This window comes from Erpetoichthys calabaricus, chromosome 4 (genome assembly GCF_900747795.2).
Source record: "Erpetoichthys calabaricus chromosome 4, fErpCal1.3, whole genome shotgun sequence".
NCBI lineage: Eukaryota > Metazoa > Chordata > Cladistia > Polypteriformes > Polypteridae > Erpetoichthys > Erpetoichthys calabaricus.
This window is the reverse complement of record NC_041397.2, coordinates 47,063,521-47,082,896: the sequence shown is the minus strand read 5'-3', so window position 1 is coordinate 47,082,896 and position 19,376 is coordinate 47,063,521. Positions and strand designations below refer to the sequence as shown.

Below are 19,376 nucleotides of genomic sequence, written 5' to 3'. Positions count from 1 at the left end.
AGCTCACTCTGTGCTGCTATCTCAAGTGACCATGTTAGCATGAGCCTTGAGCCTCTTCTAGTAACTTCCTCCATAAGTAGTTTTGCTTCATACCACGTCTCTGATTTAATTTTCATCATCCTTGAAACCACAGTCTTCAGCTGTTTGCTTGAACCACGTAAAAAACCTTACTTTTCTGTCAGCTAGTCAATTAAAAATAGCCTATTAAATTTAGTCCTTTGCCATCTGTGAACACATCAAAAGCTGCTAGCCATCTTGTCCAGTGTTATCCCAGCATGGTGGGTTCAGCATAGCAATCAAATTTTGGTACAGATGTTTCCATCTTGAACAATAATTTAACTTGCTTTTCAATGCAAAACACAACCGTTTAGCAAAATCCTTGTCACCAATGTTCAGTCCTTCACCTTGTCCCAGCTTAAGACTGACAAATTGAATCAATAGACAGAATACTGGTTCATACTTGAACATAGTGCTTCTTTTATAGTAAGGTGTTAATAAACAACTTAAGGCGTTTTTTGTTTTATTTTAGTAATCTTGTTGCGACCCACGGCTTTATACCAACAGAAATATGCCTGCATAATGCCTTACTGTGACTGTGACAGCCAAGTTACTGGTTTTCTTTCTTTTTAGTCATTCTGGGGTCTGTGTTCTGTAAAAAGCCAAAATTTTCCCCTGTGGAGAAATAAGATTCTATTTGTACATTCTGAGCAAATGACTGACAATATTTATGGACTTACTGACCTATCTATGCTCAGTTTCTGTTTTCCATTTCCCACTGTAGCTCTTGGTGCCTATGCTATATTGCCAAGCTAATACTCCTGCACATGGAAAGTGATGCCATAAATATTGGAAGCCAGGGAATTCAACCTACTTTTTATAATATATTCCATTGTGTATCTATAATATTGTAATGTGTCCAAGAGGAGGTGAGCAGCCAATTGGTTTACAATTATTAGAAGTGCTACATTGTTTCTTATAACTTGCCATGGATCAAACCAGAGCTTTATTTTCTCCAGAAATTCCGGAGTTTTCATTGTTCTCTCCACTGATGCTATAATTATAATGTTAATGGAGTTTATATTGTTATGATGTGATTATGTTTAACATACAGTAAAACAGAGCAGTTGCAGTTTGACTAAATATAGTTTTGTACCCAAGTATAAATGTTACAAAATGTAAATTTGCCAATAATACATTTTAGGGAAAAGTTATCCACACGCTCTAGGCCTGTACTCCATGAAGGGTGTTAAACTGGATTAAATCAAATAATGGAAATAAGGTTAGAAAATAAATGGATGGACAATTCATTAGCTATAGTGATGGTTCAACTGAATGAATATCAAAGAAACAATGTTCAAATTGGAAAGTGACCATGACATCAACATTAGAAGGTACATTTATTACAGCAGGAGTCTAGAATATTATTTGAATTAAATAGGATTTCTCTCCATTCTTTCCTGATTAAAAAAAAAAAAATCAAGTCAAATTTGTCCCTGAAAACAAATTTAATTTTTAATTAAAGTAAATCAAATGGAACATGAATGTGTGCTGGAAATTAATAGATGTAGGCTACACAACAGCTGTGAAAACCTTCACCTTGCATAAGCAATTAAAGGCAAAACTAATGTTCCTCTAACACTATGACCTACTATACGTACATTACATGAAGTGCTGTATAATAAATCCCCAAACCAAAGACATAAATTAGTAGCTCAGATTTCCTTACAGTACATACAGTATATGTAGCAGACCTTTATATCAAAACACAAAGAAAAACATTAAACATAATTTATCAATTATGTAAATAAGGAAAAAAGTACATCGATGCATAAAATTTATTTGCACTACTTGATTATTTATGTAGATATGCATCAACAACACCCCTTACATCATTTACATCTGGTTTGCCCCAACCAGTAGACAAATATATCTCATCACTAATAAGTCCTTAGGGAAACAAGCCAGACTAGTCCACATATAACAGTCAACCAATAGAGAAACCATAAAGTCCTCTATTGTAAAACACCGATACAATAATAAGTCCTTGGCAAACATGGTAGACTGCCCTTGTTCAAAAGATACCTTAAGTTCTCCATCATAAAAGGCCTCGATCAACCAAAGCAAACCCCTTCACCACAACTTCATAGGTGACCAAAGGTAGTTATCCTACTGTTCCTTAATACTTCAAGAAGACAACAAATACTCATAAGGATCAACAAGACCTGAATGGTTCATAGCTACACTGTGAAAAAAAAAAAACCGTAGTTTAACTGTCACACCCACCATCTTTGTTCAATATAAGCTACGCGCCTAGCCAAAATCGACCTGCTCAGGAAACTAACACCAGAGTGCTGGAACACTTCCCAATAATAAACCAAAAATGTCTAACCAGTGAATTTCCAATGGCTGTGAAAAAAGCAAACGATGAATGCAGGATGAAAGCTGCACAGTCAATATTTATTAATGCCCAATGCAAAATGTCTTCTAAAGATGCTAAACTCCACTACATAAAGACGTTCCTGTATTTTACTCATTACATGCTCAAAAGGATAGGTGATCAGATGTCTAATGGTCATTAACAAAACAAAAACAAACAAAAAAAAAAAATCAGCATTAAAGCACAGGACTCCACCATAGCCCAGATTAAGTTATTTGGATTGGTTTGGGTTACACTACAGATTTTTATATCTATTATCCACAAACTCCCACCACCAAATCCTTTCCTAAGCATCTATGCATATGCCCATTTCATCATCTTCCCAATGCACTGGACATTTACTGGGATTTAATACAACCTCTTTTTGTTGCCTCTGCAAACCGTTACCAATTCACTAAAATCCATGTATACAGTAGAAGATATAATACAGCATTATGGAGTTCATGCTTTTCTACCATAAATATTTTTTTGAAAGCCTTATCTGTGCCATCAAATTGCAGCTCAAGGATGAAAAGGGTTATCAGACTAAAAGCAATGGACTTCAGACTTATGAGCAGATACATTGTTCCACAGTGGTCATGACCACTGGTCAGTAAACTGCAAGCTCTAGTTACTGATCCATCATAGACATAATTAAAGACAATAAATAGAGCTCAAAGAATTCCATCGATGACACACAGCACTCAAATTTTACTATACTTAGCTTCACAGTTTCATTAGAAAACACAATGCCTATGAAATCCAAGAAGACTGCCAGCTTGCTACTTTGTTAATAATAAACATGACAGCTGACTGAACAACTGTGTGCTACTGTAGCAAATGAGAAAGAAGAAATACGTGAAACCAAGCCTGCCACATCAAAATGGATTTCGGCTTGTGTCAGATTTCAAATTCAAAACAAACTGAGGACTAAACCTGAAGATCACCTTTAGAGAATGGTGTCCATGAAGGCCAGTATACTTTATAGTAAATGAATAATAATAGTTCCTATTCAATGATAAAGAGAACATAAAACTATTTGTATTATACATTTAAAAAAAATCCCCAACATGTTTGAGAAACTATGTGAACTAAATATTACAATGCAAAATTTAAAATAAATGGTGTACAGTTTTACCACTCCAGATCAGCTGCTAAATTATAGTAATCTCTAGTTCATTTTCCTGCACCACACATCAAAATGACCAGTATGAATGGTTTTAATTTTAAGGCAAGCCTTACAAGTTTATCTATGGAAAGTATGATATGGGGAATTTAAGAGAAAACTGCCCCAGGCCTAAAACCATCCCACACAATCCTCTGTGCAATGCCTCTCTAATCTTTTCTTAAGTATTTTACTGCATAGTAAGATCTCCTGGTTGAAGGTGGAGTCCTTTATTTCAGACTAAAAAAAAAAAATTATATATTTCAGAAAAATGATGGAAGTCACAAGTGTGGACACACAAGAAATATTCTGTCTTGACAGACAGGTATATCAACTTTCACTTTGCTGAACTTTTCCATTCCGCAGTCAAACGTATCAATTCCCAATCTAGTTGATGTGTTCAACTGTAATAAACTAACAATCATGTAGTCCTTGTCAAGTCCTAGTTTAATCTGATCTCCAGTGACAACACATTTGTTTTGCATTGCTTGAGGTAGCAGCCTAAATAATGCTTTCTTTGCATAGCCACCTCAAGATTGCCAAACATTAAAAAGTTTAGTGTGAAAATAAACCAGGTGTGTGTATGCACATTCCACATATTACAATATAATAAATACAGCTGATGTAAGAGAAACATGATAATGGAAAGTGACAATGGGTCAATGGCTGTGAATTCAGAAAAACAGTATGAAGTTTTATCAACTAATGATTGGTATGAACAATCTTGCATATGTTTCATACCCTTTTCTACTTTTGTATTCAGAAATGTCTGAAATGTTTGTTTACAGCTTTGCACAACACTAATATGCTTTAAAGCTTATTAAACCAGGGACTATGCCTTATGGTAACTGCTCATCGATTAGCAACACGTTCAAGCTTTATTAGATCTTCGGTGGTTTGGTGGGGATTAAGGGGGGTTAGTACATGACTCATACAATGTGGCAAAAATCCATACCTAAACATCAATGCTTGAGTACAGTTATTCTAGAAGATGGGCAAGGGAAAGTTGTTTAAAGGTTATTTCATATATAATTTGCAAACATGAAGAAAAATATTTTCAGTGGTTTTTGAATATAAAAGTAGAATAAAGCCAAGAGAAAAATCATGCTCAATTATTCATAATCAGTGGTGGTGCAATGTCATAAGATAAGGCTTGACGCTTGTATACAGATTTATAGTCATGAAACTGTTATATGTACAGAGGTTGGGAGCATGCACTGATAGTGCATTGCCATACCCACCACAGAAGTAACCACCTAGACTGGAACAGTGCGAGGTTTTTTTTTATATTTTATATATATATATATATATATATATATATATATAAAACGGTGACTGGAGTGCAAATCCTGCCATCAACTCCCAAATGTTCCCTTTAATTTGGAGGACCTGCTTGCGGTGCTGGGTGAAGATGAATGTCATGAAACAATTGCAGGTTAAGGGCCCAATGGAGTAGAGTCACTTCTGGCTTTTACAGGATTCAAACAGGCAACCTTCCAATTGCTGGCACAAATCCCTAGCCTCAGAGCCATCACTCTGCCCTGTCCCGATATAGTACAGTGAAATTTCACATGCATATTAGTAGCATCTATACAGTGTCACTACAAAAAAAAAGGACAAACATCCATCCAACTGATTTATTGAGTTCAGGGGAATAGCAAAGCTGGAGCCCATTCCAGCAGCACTGGATGCAAGGCAGGAACCACCACAATGCTTTATGAATCTGTGACAGATGGTCTATGGCGGATTTTAAATAATCGTGGCCTGTTTCAATCAGGGGGCAGGTGTGAGCAATCGCACTTTGCTCCTGGGATAATGGAGGTGCCTGGCTGCTTGAGTATGCACGGGCAAGTACAAGCATCAGTCAGGTGCCTCATTATTGCCACAGAGGGAGTGCTGTCTCACACCTGTGCCCCATTAGGACAGGCAGCCTAAGAGGATCCTGCATGGGACAGAAGGGGGTCAGAAAAAGAAAAGATGAGGGAAAAGAACAACAAAGAGAGAGCAGAGGCTAAAGGACAGAGAGAAGGGCGGGAGTGGGAGAGAGCTGGTGTGAAAGTGAGGAAGCAGGTGAACGGGAATGAAGCCCTGGGGATTGAATGTGTGGCTGGCACTCAAGAGCGGGCTGAAGGTTGCTCCTGCTGAGCAGCCAAGGAAACAGGAGCAACCAAAATATACTCTGGAGGAACTCCCCTGCAAAGGCAGGAGATAGCAGTGGGAGTCAAAGGAGTGGAGGCTCAGTGGTGCCCTGTAGAATGCCATAGTGCCAGAAACTGAGGGTTGTCTGCACCTGTTGGTACGATGTCTCTCTGTGCTGCAAGATCCGAACAGGGTAAGCCAGGGAGATATCAATGTTAGTGGGATGCACCAGGACTCTTGCAGTTTAAAAGACAGTTTCCTGCTAAGGGGATTTTAACCTCACTTTGACAGGATTTATTTATTCATGGATTGCTTTTAACCACCATATGGACACTTAATGCTGTAAAAAAAACTATTTATTTATGGATTGATGAACTGCACTTTTGGATCACTGCTTGTTTGACTTTGTTTTAATAAAGGCAATATTTCTCTTATGCACCTACCCCTTGTTAAGTGAGCATCCTCAATTGTCCGGCTCATCCTTGGTTATGTTATCAATGGTGGTGGGTTCAAGAGGCTCTCAAAGGCAATTAGGAACTTGGAGCCAACTCGCACATCACAGAATCATGTAAATACTTTGAAATTAGCACTCAGACCTCTGAAAGACCAAGTTGCAACACACCACAAAATAAATAAACCTAACACATACAAAGAAGGGTACTTTGGCATTTAGAGTTAACTAACCCATTTTCAAGTCAAGCACCACAGCAAGGCACAGTACAAACCACAGACTTCTGCTAATCTATTTCAAAAAACGATGAAGCACTAATACACTGAAAAACAACTTAAATACAGACAGTAAGTGACAAAATCTAGGCTTGCAGAAAAAAAAGTGTCACAACTAAATGTTAATTTATACATTTAGAGCATTTAATATTATAGTTAATTTTTGTATTGCAAATGTACAGTTTAGATTATATATGTACAGATACCACTTGAAGTTCAGACACATTAAATAAAATGAACACTGTTATACAGTACCTACTACTAAAATGAATGACAAGCACTGCAGCTCCCAGCAGCAGACTGTAAACAGCCCATACATTCCTCTACAATCTTTTTATTAGCAGTCTTCAAGGCATTTAGTGCAGGCAACCTGTTTTGCCACCATTATTAGAGGCTCAAACACACAGGGCGTTCACCCTTACACTTTATTTTGAGCCAACATTTTAGACTGCTTTGGATTTTCAGTTTTGGTAACACTAAACTAGAATATTTTCACATAATGACACCCGAACAGATTAACAAGTCCACACTTTCATGTATTTCTCTGTACAATTTTGCAACTGGCTGCTTTTGTCATGACTAATTATTATATTAAAAGAATGACATATATATCCACCCTAATATCCCTGATTAACTCACTCACCGACAGGCAAAATAAGGGCAACAGATTTTACTTATGGATTAATCTCACGGCCTTGAGGTCCAGAAAAATCCTGCCTCACAAAAAATTCAGTTTTGTCATGGGAGAGTAAGGGCCATGTTCACGCCGAATAGTAGCATATCTGACTACAAGTCAACAGCATTGTGGTTTCAGTCACTTTAATTAGTATATATATACACACATACATACCACCCACACATTCATGAAATATGACTCCACATTGTTCTAAAAATCTTAAGATATTCATGCCGTTCAGTTGTTATGAATATTGTTTTATGTATTAAGATACGTTCAGAGAATAACAAATTCACATATCTTTTGATTTGTTTTTGAATTGTATATTTCCATCTTTTGGATTCTGCAACTGGGCGGCACGGTGGCGCAGTGGGTAGCACTGCTGCCTCGCAGTTGGGAGACCTGGGGACCTGGGTTCGCTTCCCGGGTCCTCCCTGCGTGGAGTTTGCATGTTCTCCCCTTGTCTGCGTGGGTTTCCTCCGGGCGCTCCGGTTTCCTCCCACAGTCCAAAGACATGCAGATTAGGTGGATTGGCGATTCTAAATTGGCCCTAGTGTGTGCTTGGTGTGTGGGTGTGTTTTGTGTGTGTCCTGCGGTGGGTTGGCACCCTGCCCGGGATTGGTTCCTGCCTTGTGCCCTGTGTTGGCTGGGATTGGCTCCAGCAGACCCCCGTGACCCTGTGTTTGGATTCAGCGGGTTGGAAAATGGATGGATGGATGGATGGATTGATTCTGCAACTAAAAGAGATTACGAATGTCCCTTAAGAAATCAGAGTCATCGCCATCTCTATCTATCCTGCACGATTTCTCATTAATAAATAAATGTAAATCAGCCCTGAAAGGTATACCAGTCCAGTGCATAGCACACATACTGTACATATATAACCGTGTTCACAGAGTTGCTCGTCACCATTACATGCATGACTTTGAAAAGAAAACCTCAATTATCTGGAGAAATAGCCACCCAGAAGGGAAGGTACACTCTTCCCCCATGACAAGCCAAGATTTACAACCCACAGTTAAGCACTGCATGCTGTCTTGCACCCAATAATTCAATAGCTATTTTAAAATGTATTTAATGAATTATTTAAAATATATACTTGTAAAACTTTATTGTATGCACATTCTTAAAAATAATGGTTCTTTAATGGCACTTTATGGTTCTTTACTGGGTTGTGTGCTTTCTCATAGAGTTCCTTGACCAAGCACCATTTCATTGTGGGAAGGGTTCCATGAAGTTGGTTCTTCGTGATCTGAAAAACTTCCTAATTTGTAGAATAACAAAAAACACAATCTTTACTGTATGGTCGGCTACCTAGCAGGACACTAACAGGTGAAGAAAACCTGAACTTAGCCTGTGTTATTGTATGCAACAAGAGACCCTTTTAAAATCAGGACCCATTGGTATTTTACAAATCTGTTACCATACATTCATGGTTATTTGCTGTATGGAGCTTGTTACGGATCTAAAGAAAGAAAGGTTCTTTCTGGAACCTTTATATGGATGGGTCTTTTGACAACCAACAGTGGTTCCCCTATGGTATTGCTCTGAAGAACCACAGGCACCTTTATTTTTATGAATGTTCCAGAAGTAAATACTATATGAATATTATTTGAAAATAACTAAGTGCATCTGTTGATATTTACTCTTTAATATTTGTTTGCATTAAATAGATGGTAGGTAAATGTTATCACTTTGTATGTAAATATTTAAGAAAAACCTTTACCACATTGTTTGGCATGTTTTAAAAGTAACAAGTTTAAGTAAATGCTAATATCTGTCTGTCGTTTTAAGTTCAAAGATAACAGAGAGAAAAATTCTTCCTATTTATTAAACCTGTCATAACAACAGTAATAAGTAAACATTTTACCACTAAATTTCATATTAGAAACAGCACTACAAAAAAAATTAATTACTGATCATTTAAGCTATTTTGGTTCCTGTCTTTTTACCAATCATATTTAAATAAAATAGTAATAGTCAGGGATAATTATTCTTTAAAATTATTAATTCTTTGCATTTATACAGCGCTTTTCTCACTACTCAAAGCACTCAGCAATTGCAGGTTAAGGGCCTTGCTCAAGGGCCCAACAGAGCAGAGTCCCTATTGGCATTTACGGGATTCAAACCGGCAACCTTCCGACTGCCAGTGCAGATCCCTAGCCTCAGAGCCACCACTCCGGCAAAGGATAAGGTTAGTTCTTAATGATTAATTTGACACTGAACATATTTTACTGCTGTAATGCGATTTTTCCAAACACCTTTGTCCAGCAGTGAAGTCTTCCATTAAAATTTCCTATATATACACATATACACAGATAGATATATAGAAGTGAGAATGTATGTGTGTGTAGCCTATATATAAAATGTATAAGCATATATTTATATTGTACTCGTTGGAAAAGTATATATCTCTACAGTATCTGTACAGAACAGTATGCATGTCTGTGTGTCAAGCTTCTATCGCGTTCTGTGTTTGTAAAAGTGGGTTAACGTTATTAACACGTAGGACCCTTGGCGCTCTCTTTTCTTTAACCCCCGGCTGACTCCGCGCCCATTCCAGAAACATCAGAGGCAACACAGCAGGCCACCTTAAACAGTTATAGATTTTTTCTAAATATTAACTTGACACCGAGAGTTCAATGGACTAGTGCCCTGGACAGGCTGATTTCTGCGTTGCACCCAGTTCTGCTTAGGTACTCTGCAACCCTAAATTGGATTAAACGGGTTCGAGGACGTTAAAGAGAAAGCTACAAAACCTCCGATCTAAAAGTCAACATATCAAGTTATTTTAGTAAAGTATATTTTCTTCAAAAAAGAAACGTATTAGTGGGAAGTCATGCAAAATTGATGTTGCTATGCGCGTGTTTCTTACCGTGGATGTGCTTCGTGTTGCCTGTGCAAAAAATCCAAGCGGTTACGTAAAAGTGAGATGAAAAACAGACCCTCAAAACCTGTCTGTAGATGGGAGATTATTTAAATAAAATGAGGAAGCAAAGACGACAACCCTAGGTGTAAAAACGTGCGCTCATCTGCTTTATTCGACCTTTGTAGTCATTGGGTATATTCAGGGTTCTAAAAGCACACATACAGAGTAGTATATATAATGTATAAAAATAGTAAAAACCGTGTGCTAGAATAAAAATACTTCTTTCGGGGTTTATGTCATACTGTAAAGGATTTATATAATTGCCAGGGAAACTGTGTAGCAATCACATCCCTGTCACGCACCTTTAGGGTAGGGACGAGGTATGCTGGCGTGGCCGATTTGTGAAAGCTCTGCTACACCCTCTTATGTTATTCTTAGAAGAAATCAAAGTAACACAACAAACCTGTCCTGTCCGAAAACTGGAGCGATATAAGTCACACAGCTTTATTGATACCCTTCAAGCACCCTCAGCCGTTCTCAAGATAGTTTGTGTACCTTATCAAGGACACAGTGAACTATGGGTGCATTCCAAAGCTTGAGGTATAAAATTTAAAACTGCAACAACAAAGTCTTTAAAATTGTTTTATTTATTGGAGGCACCGGAGTTAAAAGGATGAAAGGAAAAAATAAAAACAAAAACCACAAGGGTGCAGATGCCGTATGGGCATCAACGTGTGTCGATTGAGGATCTCGGTCATTTTAAATGCTGTCTCCATGAAAGGCGCTACATTAAAAATACTTTGGGGCGGAGTTTGCTAAAAATGTCAACAAGGGTGGGGGCGTGCTCTCAAAATTAAGTTTGGGAACCCCTTGTTCTAAAACACTCCTAGGGATTATTAACTTGTAAATGGTTATTGTCTTGGCAACCTGCCATGCACCGCGCGTTTGAGGTTGTTCATATTTAATAAACCAGAAAGCAAGTTTACAGTCTGTACATCACAATTCAAATATCTCTCAGCTTTTTTTTTTTTTTAATTGTCGGTCACTTTGAAAGTCTTGAGCTTCAAAGGACAGTGTACGCTGTATTACATAAGACGACTGTCTGAAAGTACATTTCTTTTAAACGGGGTTTCAGATTCTGTACAAAATACTCCTTAATTTAAGCATGTTCACCCCGTACTTAAAATTAAAAACACGATTCAATTTTCCATACATATCATGAAAACACAAACAGTTGCAGATTTTTATTACACACTTTCCAGAGCGCCCTTTCCTTGGTGTGCACGAAGAGACGCACTTAGTTCATAGTTCATTCTAGTAACTGACCTGATCCTCTGTTTTTCGGCCCTTTTCAGCTGTTCATCCCTCTCTAGTACCTCCAGGATCTTGTCTGCTTCATCTTTGTTTAGGAAACTTAAATCCAAGTGGGTAGCTGCCGTAGTCATTATGCTTCCAAATTTCTTCTGTCGTAATTAACTGCTTATGTCCCAACTCATATTTGGATTACCACATTGCCAAAAACGCTAAATCACCTTAATATTCATTAAGTCCAGCCTCATTCCTTTCATCAGGGTAACACTGTCTACATGCGCCTACCTGCACACCTGCAGGGCTCACTTGGGAAGGTTGGGAATGATCGACAGGCGCTCTGCGTAATCGGGAACGTCTCAGGGTACGTAGCAACAAGTGGCCAATTAGAGAAGAGGGCGGGGCCATTTTCCTGCGGCATAAACGGCAATAGAAAACAGCGTAAATAGTTACAGTACTGATTACCTGTACGTCTGCTAAGTTCCATTTTTGCTGCATTTATGGGTCCTCACCAGCGCTTAACAAATAAAGGCAGAAGAAACTACCTTTGATTGAATTGACAAGAGGGGCAAGAAGTTCAGTTTCGTTTTTAGTGGTGGTTTCTTATGAGTTTGGGATTTCGCATTACTTCTTATTTCATCCAGCACATCTCAAAATGTCAGCAATTACCCCTACATGCACATTTCTGTGGTGGGAGAATTCCTTGGACAAATCACATGAAGCACACAGAAAATATGCAATCCCCTGACAGATCTAGACCAAAAATATGTCTCAGTGAGGCACCAGTGCTAACTACTTCACTTTTGGTTTGACCTTTTGATACCATTCATCATTATTCTATTCAACTAAACTATTTATAGGAAGACATTTTGATTGGTTCTGACAAATACAAAATGTTTGATTGATTATTGACTGTAAATTGACTCATTATGACCTCAGTCAGTTGTGCCCTGAGATGCTCTGTCTTATACTAGTTGCTGCCATCTCACAGTCAAATCACACTGGAATACCTACCTCAATACCTAGGGGTAAATATCACAAGTAAACATAAAGCTCTTTATCAACAAAATTTTGTCGTCTGTATGGAAAACATTAAGCAAGACTTGCATATATAGTCAACCCTTCATCTCACTCTAGCCGGAAGAATTAACGTTGTTAAGATGAATATCCTTCCTAAACTCAAAACACTCGCGTATCCGAAGAGCGACCCTACAAAGACCTCAGGCAGAAGGTGGCATGGATTTACCTAATTTTCAGTTTTATTACTGGGCAGCAAACATACAAGCCATAAAAACCTGGACACAAAAAAACGAACATACACAGCCTTGGTCCGCAATAGAAGTAAAATCCTGTAGTACTTCTTTATACTCCCTGCTCTGCGCTCCAATAAATGCAAGTTATCGCAAATATACTAATAACCCAATTGTGCTTGACTCACTCAGAATATGGAACCTGCAACTTAGAAAGCATTTTAAGATGGAAAATCTTTTATCCGTGGCACCTCTGCAAGAGAACCACCTCCTTCAACCCTCGCAAACATATCCAGTTTTTAATACCTGGATAAGATTTGGGATTAAAACACTCAGAGATCTTTATATAGACAACATATTTGCATCTTTTGAACAATTACGTTCCAAATTCAACCTCCCAGCTACACATTTCTTTCACTATCTTCAAATTAGAAACTTTGTTAAACAGAAACTGCCTGATTTTCCCCACCTTGTACCCTCCACCATGCTGGAAAAAATACTGCTCAATTTCGAGAAATTAAACACCATTTCCGCATTATATAAAATCCTATTAGAGTCCCTACCTTTCAAAGACCCAAGAGGACATTGGGAAAAAGATTTCTTAATCAATATATCAGAAAAGGAGTGGAAGGTAGCAAAGCAGAGAATTCACTCGAGCTCCATATGTGCAAAGCATAGAATTATTCAACTAAAAATTATATATCGAGCTCATCTGTCTCGCTTAAAACTGTCCAAAATGTTTCCAGGGCAAGATGCAACCTGCGAACGCTGCACCCAAGCTCCTGCCTCATTGGGTCACATGTTTTGGGCCTGCACCAAACTAACATCATTTTGGACCAAAATTTTTAAGTGCCTTTCAGACAGCCTTGGCGTCACAATCCCTCCTAACCCATTAACAGCTGTGTTCGGTGTTCTTCCAGACGGACTTGAAGTGGAGAAGGACAAGCAAACGGTGATTGCATTCACTACACTTTTGGCACGCAGACTTATTTTGTTAAATTGGAAGAATCCTAACTCTCCTCTGATAAGTCAGTGGGAAACCGATGTTTTATATTATTTGAAATTGGAAAAAATCAAATTCTCAGTTAGAGGATCTGTACAGAATTTTTTCAAAACCTGGCAGGATCTAATCAATAATATTCTAGAATAAGAGAAATAATTATTACCACTTTATTTCCCTTCTCCATTATTTTTTTTCTTCTTTTTTTATTTAGCTATATATATTTCTTCCTTTCTTTTGTTTATTTTTGCCCTTATTAAAAAAACCGTATGCAATTCTCCTTTGGCTAAGCTCTCTTTCTCAAGGGTGGGGTTTGATTTGTCTTTAATTCTTTTTTGTTATGAATTAATCTATATTGTATGGAATGATTACAATAAAATTAATAATAAAAAAAACAAAACAAATCACACTGGAATATCAGCTTTTAGTGACTTCATTTTAGTTCTAACCTCGTCTGCCTGAAAGTAATTAAGCATACATGATGGATACATAGCACCGCTATATTAACCGGCTTAGTCACCTTATAATGTGGAAGTAATGACAAGAAAATAGTAACCACATCAAGAAAATCATGAAGGTGCAAGAAACTGGTTTAAACTACGTCTTAAAATGGACATTGATCATAACATCTTGTGGAAATCTTCACATCTTTGTTCAATCGAACACCAGGTCATGTCAATTGCAGAAATTCTCAGATGGCTATGAACTTATGTGGTATATTGATAAGGGGAGTGAGACAGAGCATAGGAGTCAGGTGGAGAACATTGTTGTTTAGTACACAAAGAATTGTTTGCATCTTAACATTAACAAAACCAAGGAACTGGTTATTTACTTTCATAGCACTACAGAGCCTCCGAGTCTGGTCACTTTTCAGAGAATGGATGTAGAGGTGATGCACTCTTACACGTAGTTGGGGGTCACATCAATGACAAGGTTGGACTGGTCTCAGAACACAATGGAATAATATAACAAAGGGCAGATCAGGATATTTTTTCTTACAACTCTGTGATGGCCAGTGTCATTTTCTACTCTGTGGTGTGCTAGGTTGGTAACATCGCTTAAGGAGAAGGTCCACCAAATCAACAAGCTTATTTAAAGGGCAGGCTCAATTAAGGGATGCACTCTGGACCTCCCAGAAGTAGTAGCATGGGACAGAATTAAAACAAAACTGAATGCCATTAGGAACAAAGTTACACCGCCTCTCTCTGACACACTAACACTGAATACTTGCAACCAACAAACTATTCAACAGAAGTGTGTTGAGAAATGCTGCTGAAGCTCCTTTATACCAATGGCAATACAGTTTCTGTAAAAAGGCAAATTCCCCTCAGGGACATTTTTGCATTCAGGGCTTCTCTTTTTATACTTTATGACATTTTACTTATTTCTGTAATTGTATATTTGCACCAAAAGTTCTTGTAATTAACTCAGTTTTTGTGTAAGGAAGAGAACTAAATAAACACACAAAGCTAAGTCATATTTATGAGCCTTTTAAATCATATCTGTAGGCAAGAAAATATTAGAAATGCACTTGGGCATATGTCTGTTGTTTTTTTTTTCCCTGACAGAATTTAGATTGTCCACAGATCTTCATGGCAAACATTGAAGAAATGTGCTAAAATCACAAAAACAAAATCATCATACATACTATTCTAAGTGGTGCCACATTGATCCTGTGTTATCAGAGGTATCTTCTAATTATCTATTTTTTGTATGTTTTTTTTTATTATAAGGGAATGGAGAAACTGGAACCTGTCCTGACAGTACTGAGTTCGAGACAGGACTCAGTCCTTGGCAGGACATCAGTCCATTGCATGGCACACTCTTGTATTCAGACTGTGCCAGTTTAAAGCTAAAAATTATACATTGTGCAAAGAACTGTGGAAGAAACCTGTAAACTCTGAATCAAGATCATTGTTCTAACATAAACATCATTTCATGTATCTTGTAATTAATTCATGTATCATGTACAGTATCTTGGTCAACTTGGACACTAATATGTACTTTATCATACTTGAGGGGTATTGGAGTGGTGGTTCACCTCAGAGCTTTTAACCATGGGACTTTATTCCTCTCTCTGCACTTGGATTTTGGATTTCCTAACTGGAAGACCGTAATGTGTGTGCAGACCGACAACTTCACTTTCTCTGCACTGATTCTAAACACAGGGTAGTGTGCTGAACAGACTGCTGTACTTCTTATTCACCTCTGACTTTGTGGCCAGACACAGGTTCAGTTTTATCATTAAATTTACTGACAACTCCACAATTTTAGACCTGGTTACCAACAATAATGAGAGAGCTTACTGAGAAGAGACTTGTCTGCCAACTCAGTGGTGCCACGACAACAATCTAACCCTTAATGTTAACAAAACTGTGGAGCCGGACAAAGACTTCAGGAATAAGTAGACTGATCACATTCCCTTCTCCATTGAAGTGGATGCTGTAGAGTGGGTTGGCAGTTTTCAATTTCTTGAAGACCTAAAGTTGGCATAACAGATCTCCCCTATAGTCAGAAACTCCCTTCAATGCCATTTATTTCTTTGATGTCTGAGGAATGTTTCAGTGTCTCCATTTGTGATTCATAACTTACATATAGTAAGTTGAGTCTCCCCTGGTTGCATAAAATCCCAGTAGAGCACCTGCTTATTTCAGGGCCACAAAGCACTGCATAGGGATAATAAAGTCAGCATAGGATATCGTTTGTATAAGGTTCTCTTTTATTTGTGTGTGACACATTCTGCCTTAGAAAAGCTAGAAATATTATTATAGACTTCAGTTCTTTTCCACCCTGGGAGATGTGCAGGACCATTAGGACCCAGAGCAGTAGATTCAGAGATAGTATAGTTTTTATCTATAGGTCATAAGTCTACTCAGCAGTCACATTTACTGACAACTGCATGAGGATATCTAATTTGTGTTCTTCATGTACTGAGTATCATCTCATTTTATAATTTGTGCATGGCGTTTTATTCATTGTCAGTTATTGGTGGAAGACACACATATAAGAAGTTAATTTTAGTATTGTACAGTAATAAACCAGAACGTGAACTTCAATGTATCTAGCCTCAGATAAAAAAGACAAAGGTTAAAGTCAAATATCTTACACATCAATAAATACATTAAAATTGCTTATTATTTTTCTGTAATCACAGGTAGGTTTCTATTATTATAAGATGTAAGAGGGTGGCTGGATCTGAATGGATAGCTAGCCAATTGCAGGCCCCGTTCACGCACACACTAACACACATACTCATTCACAATAGGCTAACTTTGAGACATGAATCAACTTAAGATCTCTCTTATATATGAGTGGAAACTGATATTCCCAAAAATCCACCCTACTGGGGCCAGCAAACAAATGCAAGCCCCTGGAACTGTCAGGCAGCTGTGCTAAAAATGCTATTTCTAGTCCTAGTGTTGCATGCAAGGTGCCATCTTGTTCTATCGACATAGTCTAAATATTTCCTGATGTATTTTATCTGCAAAACAAACATGGGTGGAACTGGAACACACCGTTGTGGAAAAGATATGTGGTTTTCGTTTTGTTTGCTGAAGTATTTAAAGAAATATATATAATATCATAAAAATACTATATATACAGTATATATATTATATATACAGTATATATACATATATGGAAATATATATAATTTTGGGATTATGTGACCTCAGTCTTTTGCATGCCTGACAAACAATTGCCCTTTTAGTGAGAAAAGACTTTTCTGATTAATTGATTCCTTCTTATTTTTACCTTGAACATGAAATGTTACACCACTATGTAACATTTCATTATCAGCAGCCAGAGTGTAGGAGTCCTGCAGCATGTGCATAATATTCACCACATCTGTAGCACACTAGAGGCCTCCAGTGGCCAGTAACTGAATAAAGGTATGCTGCACTTTACAGGTAACAAGACATTGTCAAATATGCTTGCTTAATCCAATTCAGAGCTGGAGACAGCCCAGAAAATACTCCATTCACACACACATACACACACCTTTACTTACACTCTCCCCAAAGCCAACTTGTAATTGCCAGTTACCTAAGTACCCAACCTTGGAAATGTGGAAAGGAATACCAATCTGGATGCAGGGAGAAACCCCAAACTCCACACAGACTATGACCAGGCATGGGATTTGATCACTAGACACTGGATATGTGAGGCAGCTGTGCTAACCATTACACCTGCATCCTGTCCTTGATGGTAGTTTAGTGATCCCTAAGGAGAAATCTAGATGCTGCAGCAGTGACAGAACATAAAGGCATAGTGCAAAACAGTCATGTAACTGCAAGGACCAGAATTATACACCCAATATACCACATGAACATCTAGTGTACATATTGTTCTTACTATTATAATTAGTATTAATTTAATTTAATTCATTACAGTCTTTGCTTTGTACCATATAGTGCTACTTGAAAGTATGTGAACCCTTTATTTTTCATGGTTTACACAATTTACTTTTTTCTTTGTAGAATAATATTTATTGAGTTTATCTCAATAAGTTAATTGTATCCTTATAATTATTCAATTAAAGATGTTTTAACTGGAATTCATATCTTGGGAAAGCAAGTCCATCAATTTATTTTCCAGCTTGGTTATCCTGAGTGGTATTAGGCGCAAGGAACCAGCTCTTCATCCATGACAGCTACCTCAGTTGTCCTACTGTTACTAATCATGTCTGCACTGAGGTAGTTTGCCCATTCTTTCTTGGATTTCTTGTATGAATAAATGGCTGACAGTGGGAGATGATGGCAAGTCTTGGAAAAAAAAGCTGATATAAAGAATTAATGTAGAATAGAAAAAAGCAAGTTTGTGGGATGAAGTTTTGGCTACAAAGATTCTTCTTAGGGTGAATGTTGAATGTTGTAGAGTTTGCTTTCGGCTCAAATATGACCTATGGTCAAATATCTGTTGATCCAAGAATTGTGGAAGCCAGAACTTGAAAAGAAATTCTTATTCTTATTTATAATTTACTAGCTGTCCCCCGCGGCTCCGCACATATAGTAGTGAAACAGGACAAACTTTAAAAATCAAAAAAAAAATGTAATTCTGTCCAAGCGGAAGGTAGGTACACTCCAACGTCGAATGTTGCCACTGTATCTGATTGTTTTCAGCTCTGACAGGAGAGCGGCCCCCACGTGGGGAAAAAAGCATGTGGCTGTGATATCTCTTTTAATCAGCACCTACCCTCTAAAACACACGTAGCTCTGATCTCTCTCTTAAAATTGTCAAACGTTACTCCTTAACAATCTGTAGATGATAATGTCTGTTAAACAAACACGTATTACTAGCTAAGTGGAGGCAAGGTACACTCCAACATATGGCGTGAGGTAGACCGACTTTAATGGAGGTTGGTGTGTGAGTGAGGAGTGACCTGCCCCTCTTCCCTCGGTCCACAGCCTATCTGTCGGATTCACACAAATAAATCAGTACCGCAAGCGAACTATGAAACCTAGCGTGATGAGAGACATCGCAAAATCAACCAGAATGTTCAAGCAAATTCTAGAAAAAAATGGATCTAAATCCATTAAGTGGTTCTCTCTTGAAAAGTGTACAGACAGACAGACATACGTTGGATTTCATTTATATATATGCCAGTAACGGTGCACTGCATGATAACATGCAGTGAATACACTTGACTTTCTTTCTCTGTACGTTTAGCATTCGTTTGCTCAGAAGTCGATGTGCTTGCTGCTTCCTGACCAGCTCTTCTTTTTTCCACTGTAGCGGCCTGCTTCTTCTCATCTTTCGTCGGCATGTTTTTGTGTCAGTTTTTGTGTTGCAATTAGTATGTTTTCCTTAATTTTTCACTTAAGCTGGC

The 19,376-nt window shown here is 37.8% G+C and overlaps 1 protein-coding gene across 1 annotated transcript in view; it reads right to left on the bottom strand.

Moving 5' to 3' along the window:
* Positions 1 to 11,638, bottom strand: part of LOC114649992 (uncharacterized) — a 50,002-nt gene extending 38,364 nt beyond the window's left edge. The window contains exon 1 of the mRNA XM_028799406.2: positions 11,318 to 11,638. Within this exon, the coding sequence (XP_028655239.2) occupies positions 11,318 to 11,436 (119 nt within the window). The 5' untranslated portion in view covers positions 11,437 to 11,638. The remainder of the gene's footprint in view (positions 1 to 11,317) is intronic.
* Between the last annotated feature and the right edge of the window lie 7,738 nt (positions 11,639 to 19,376).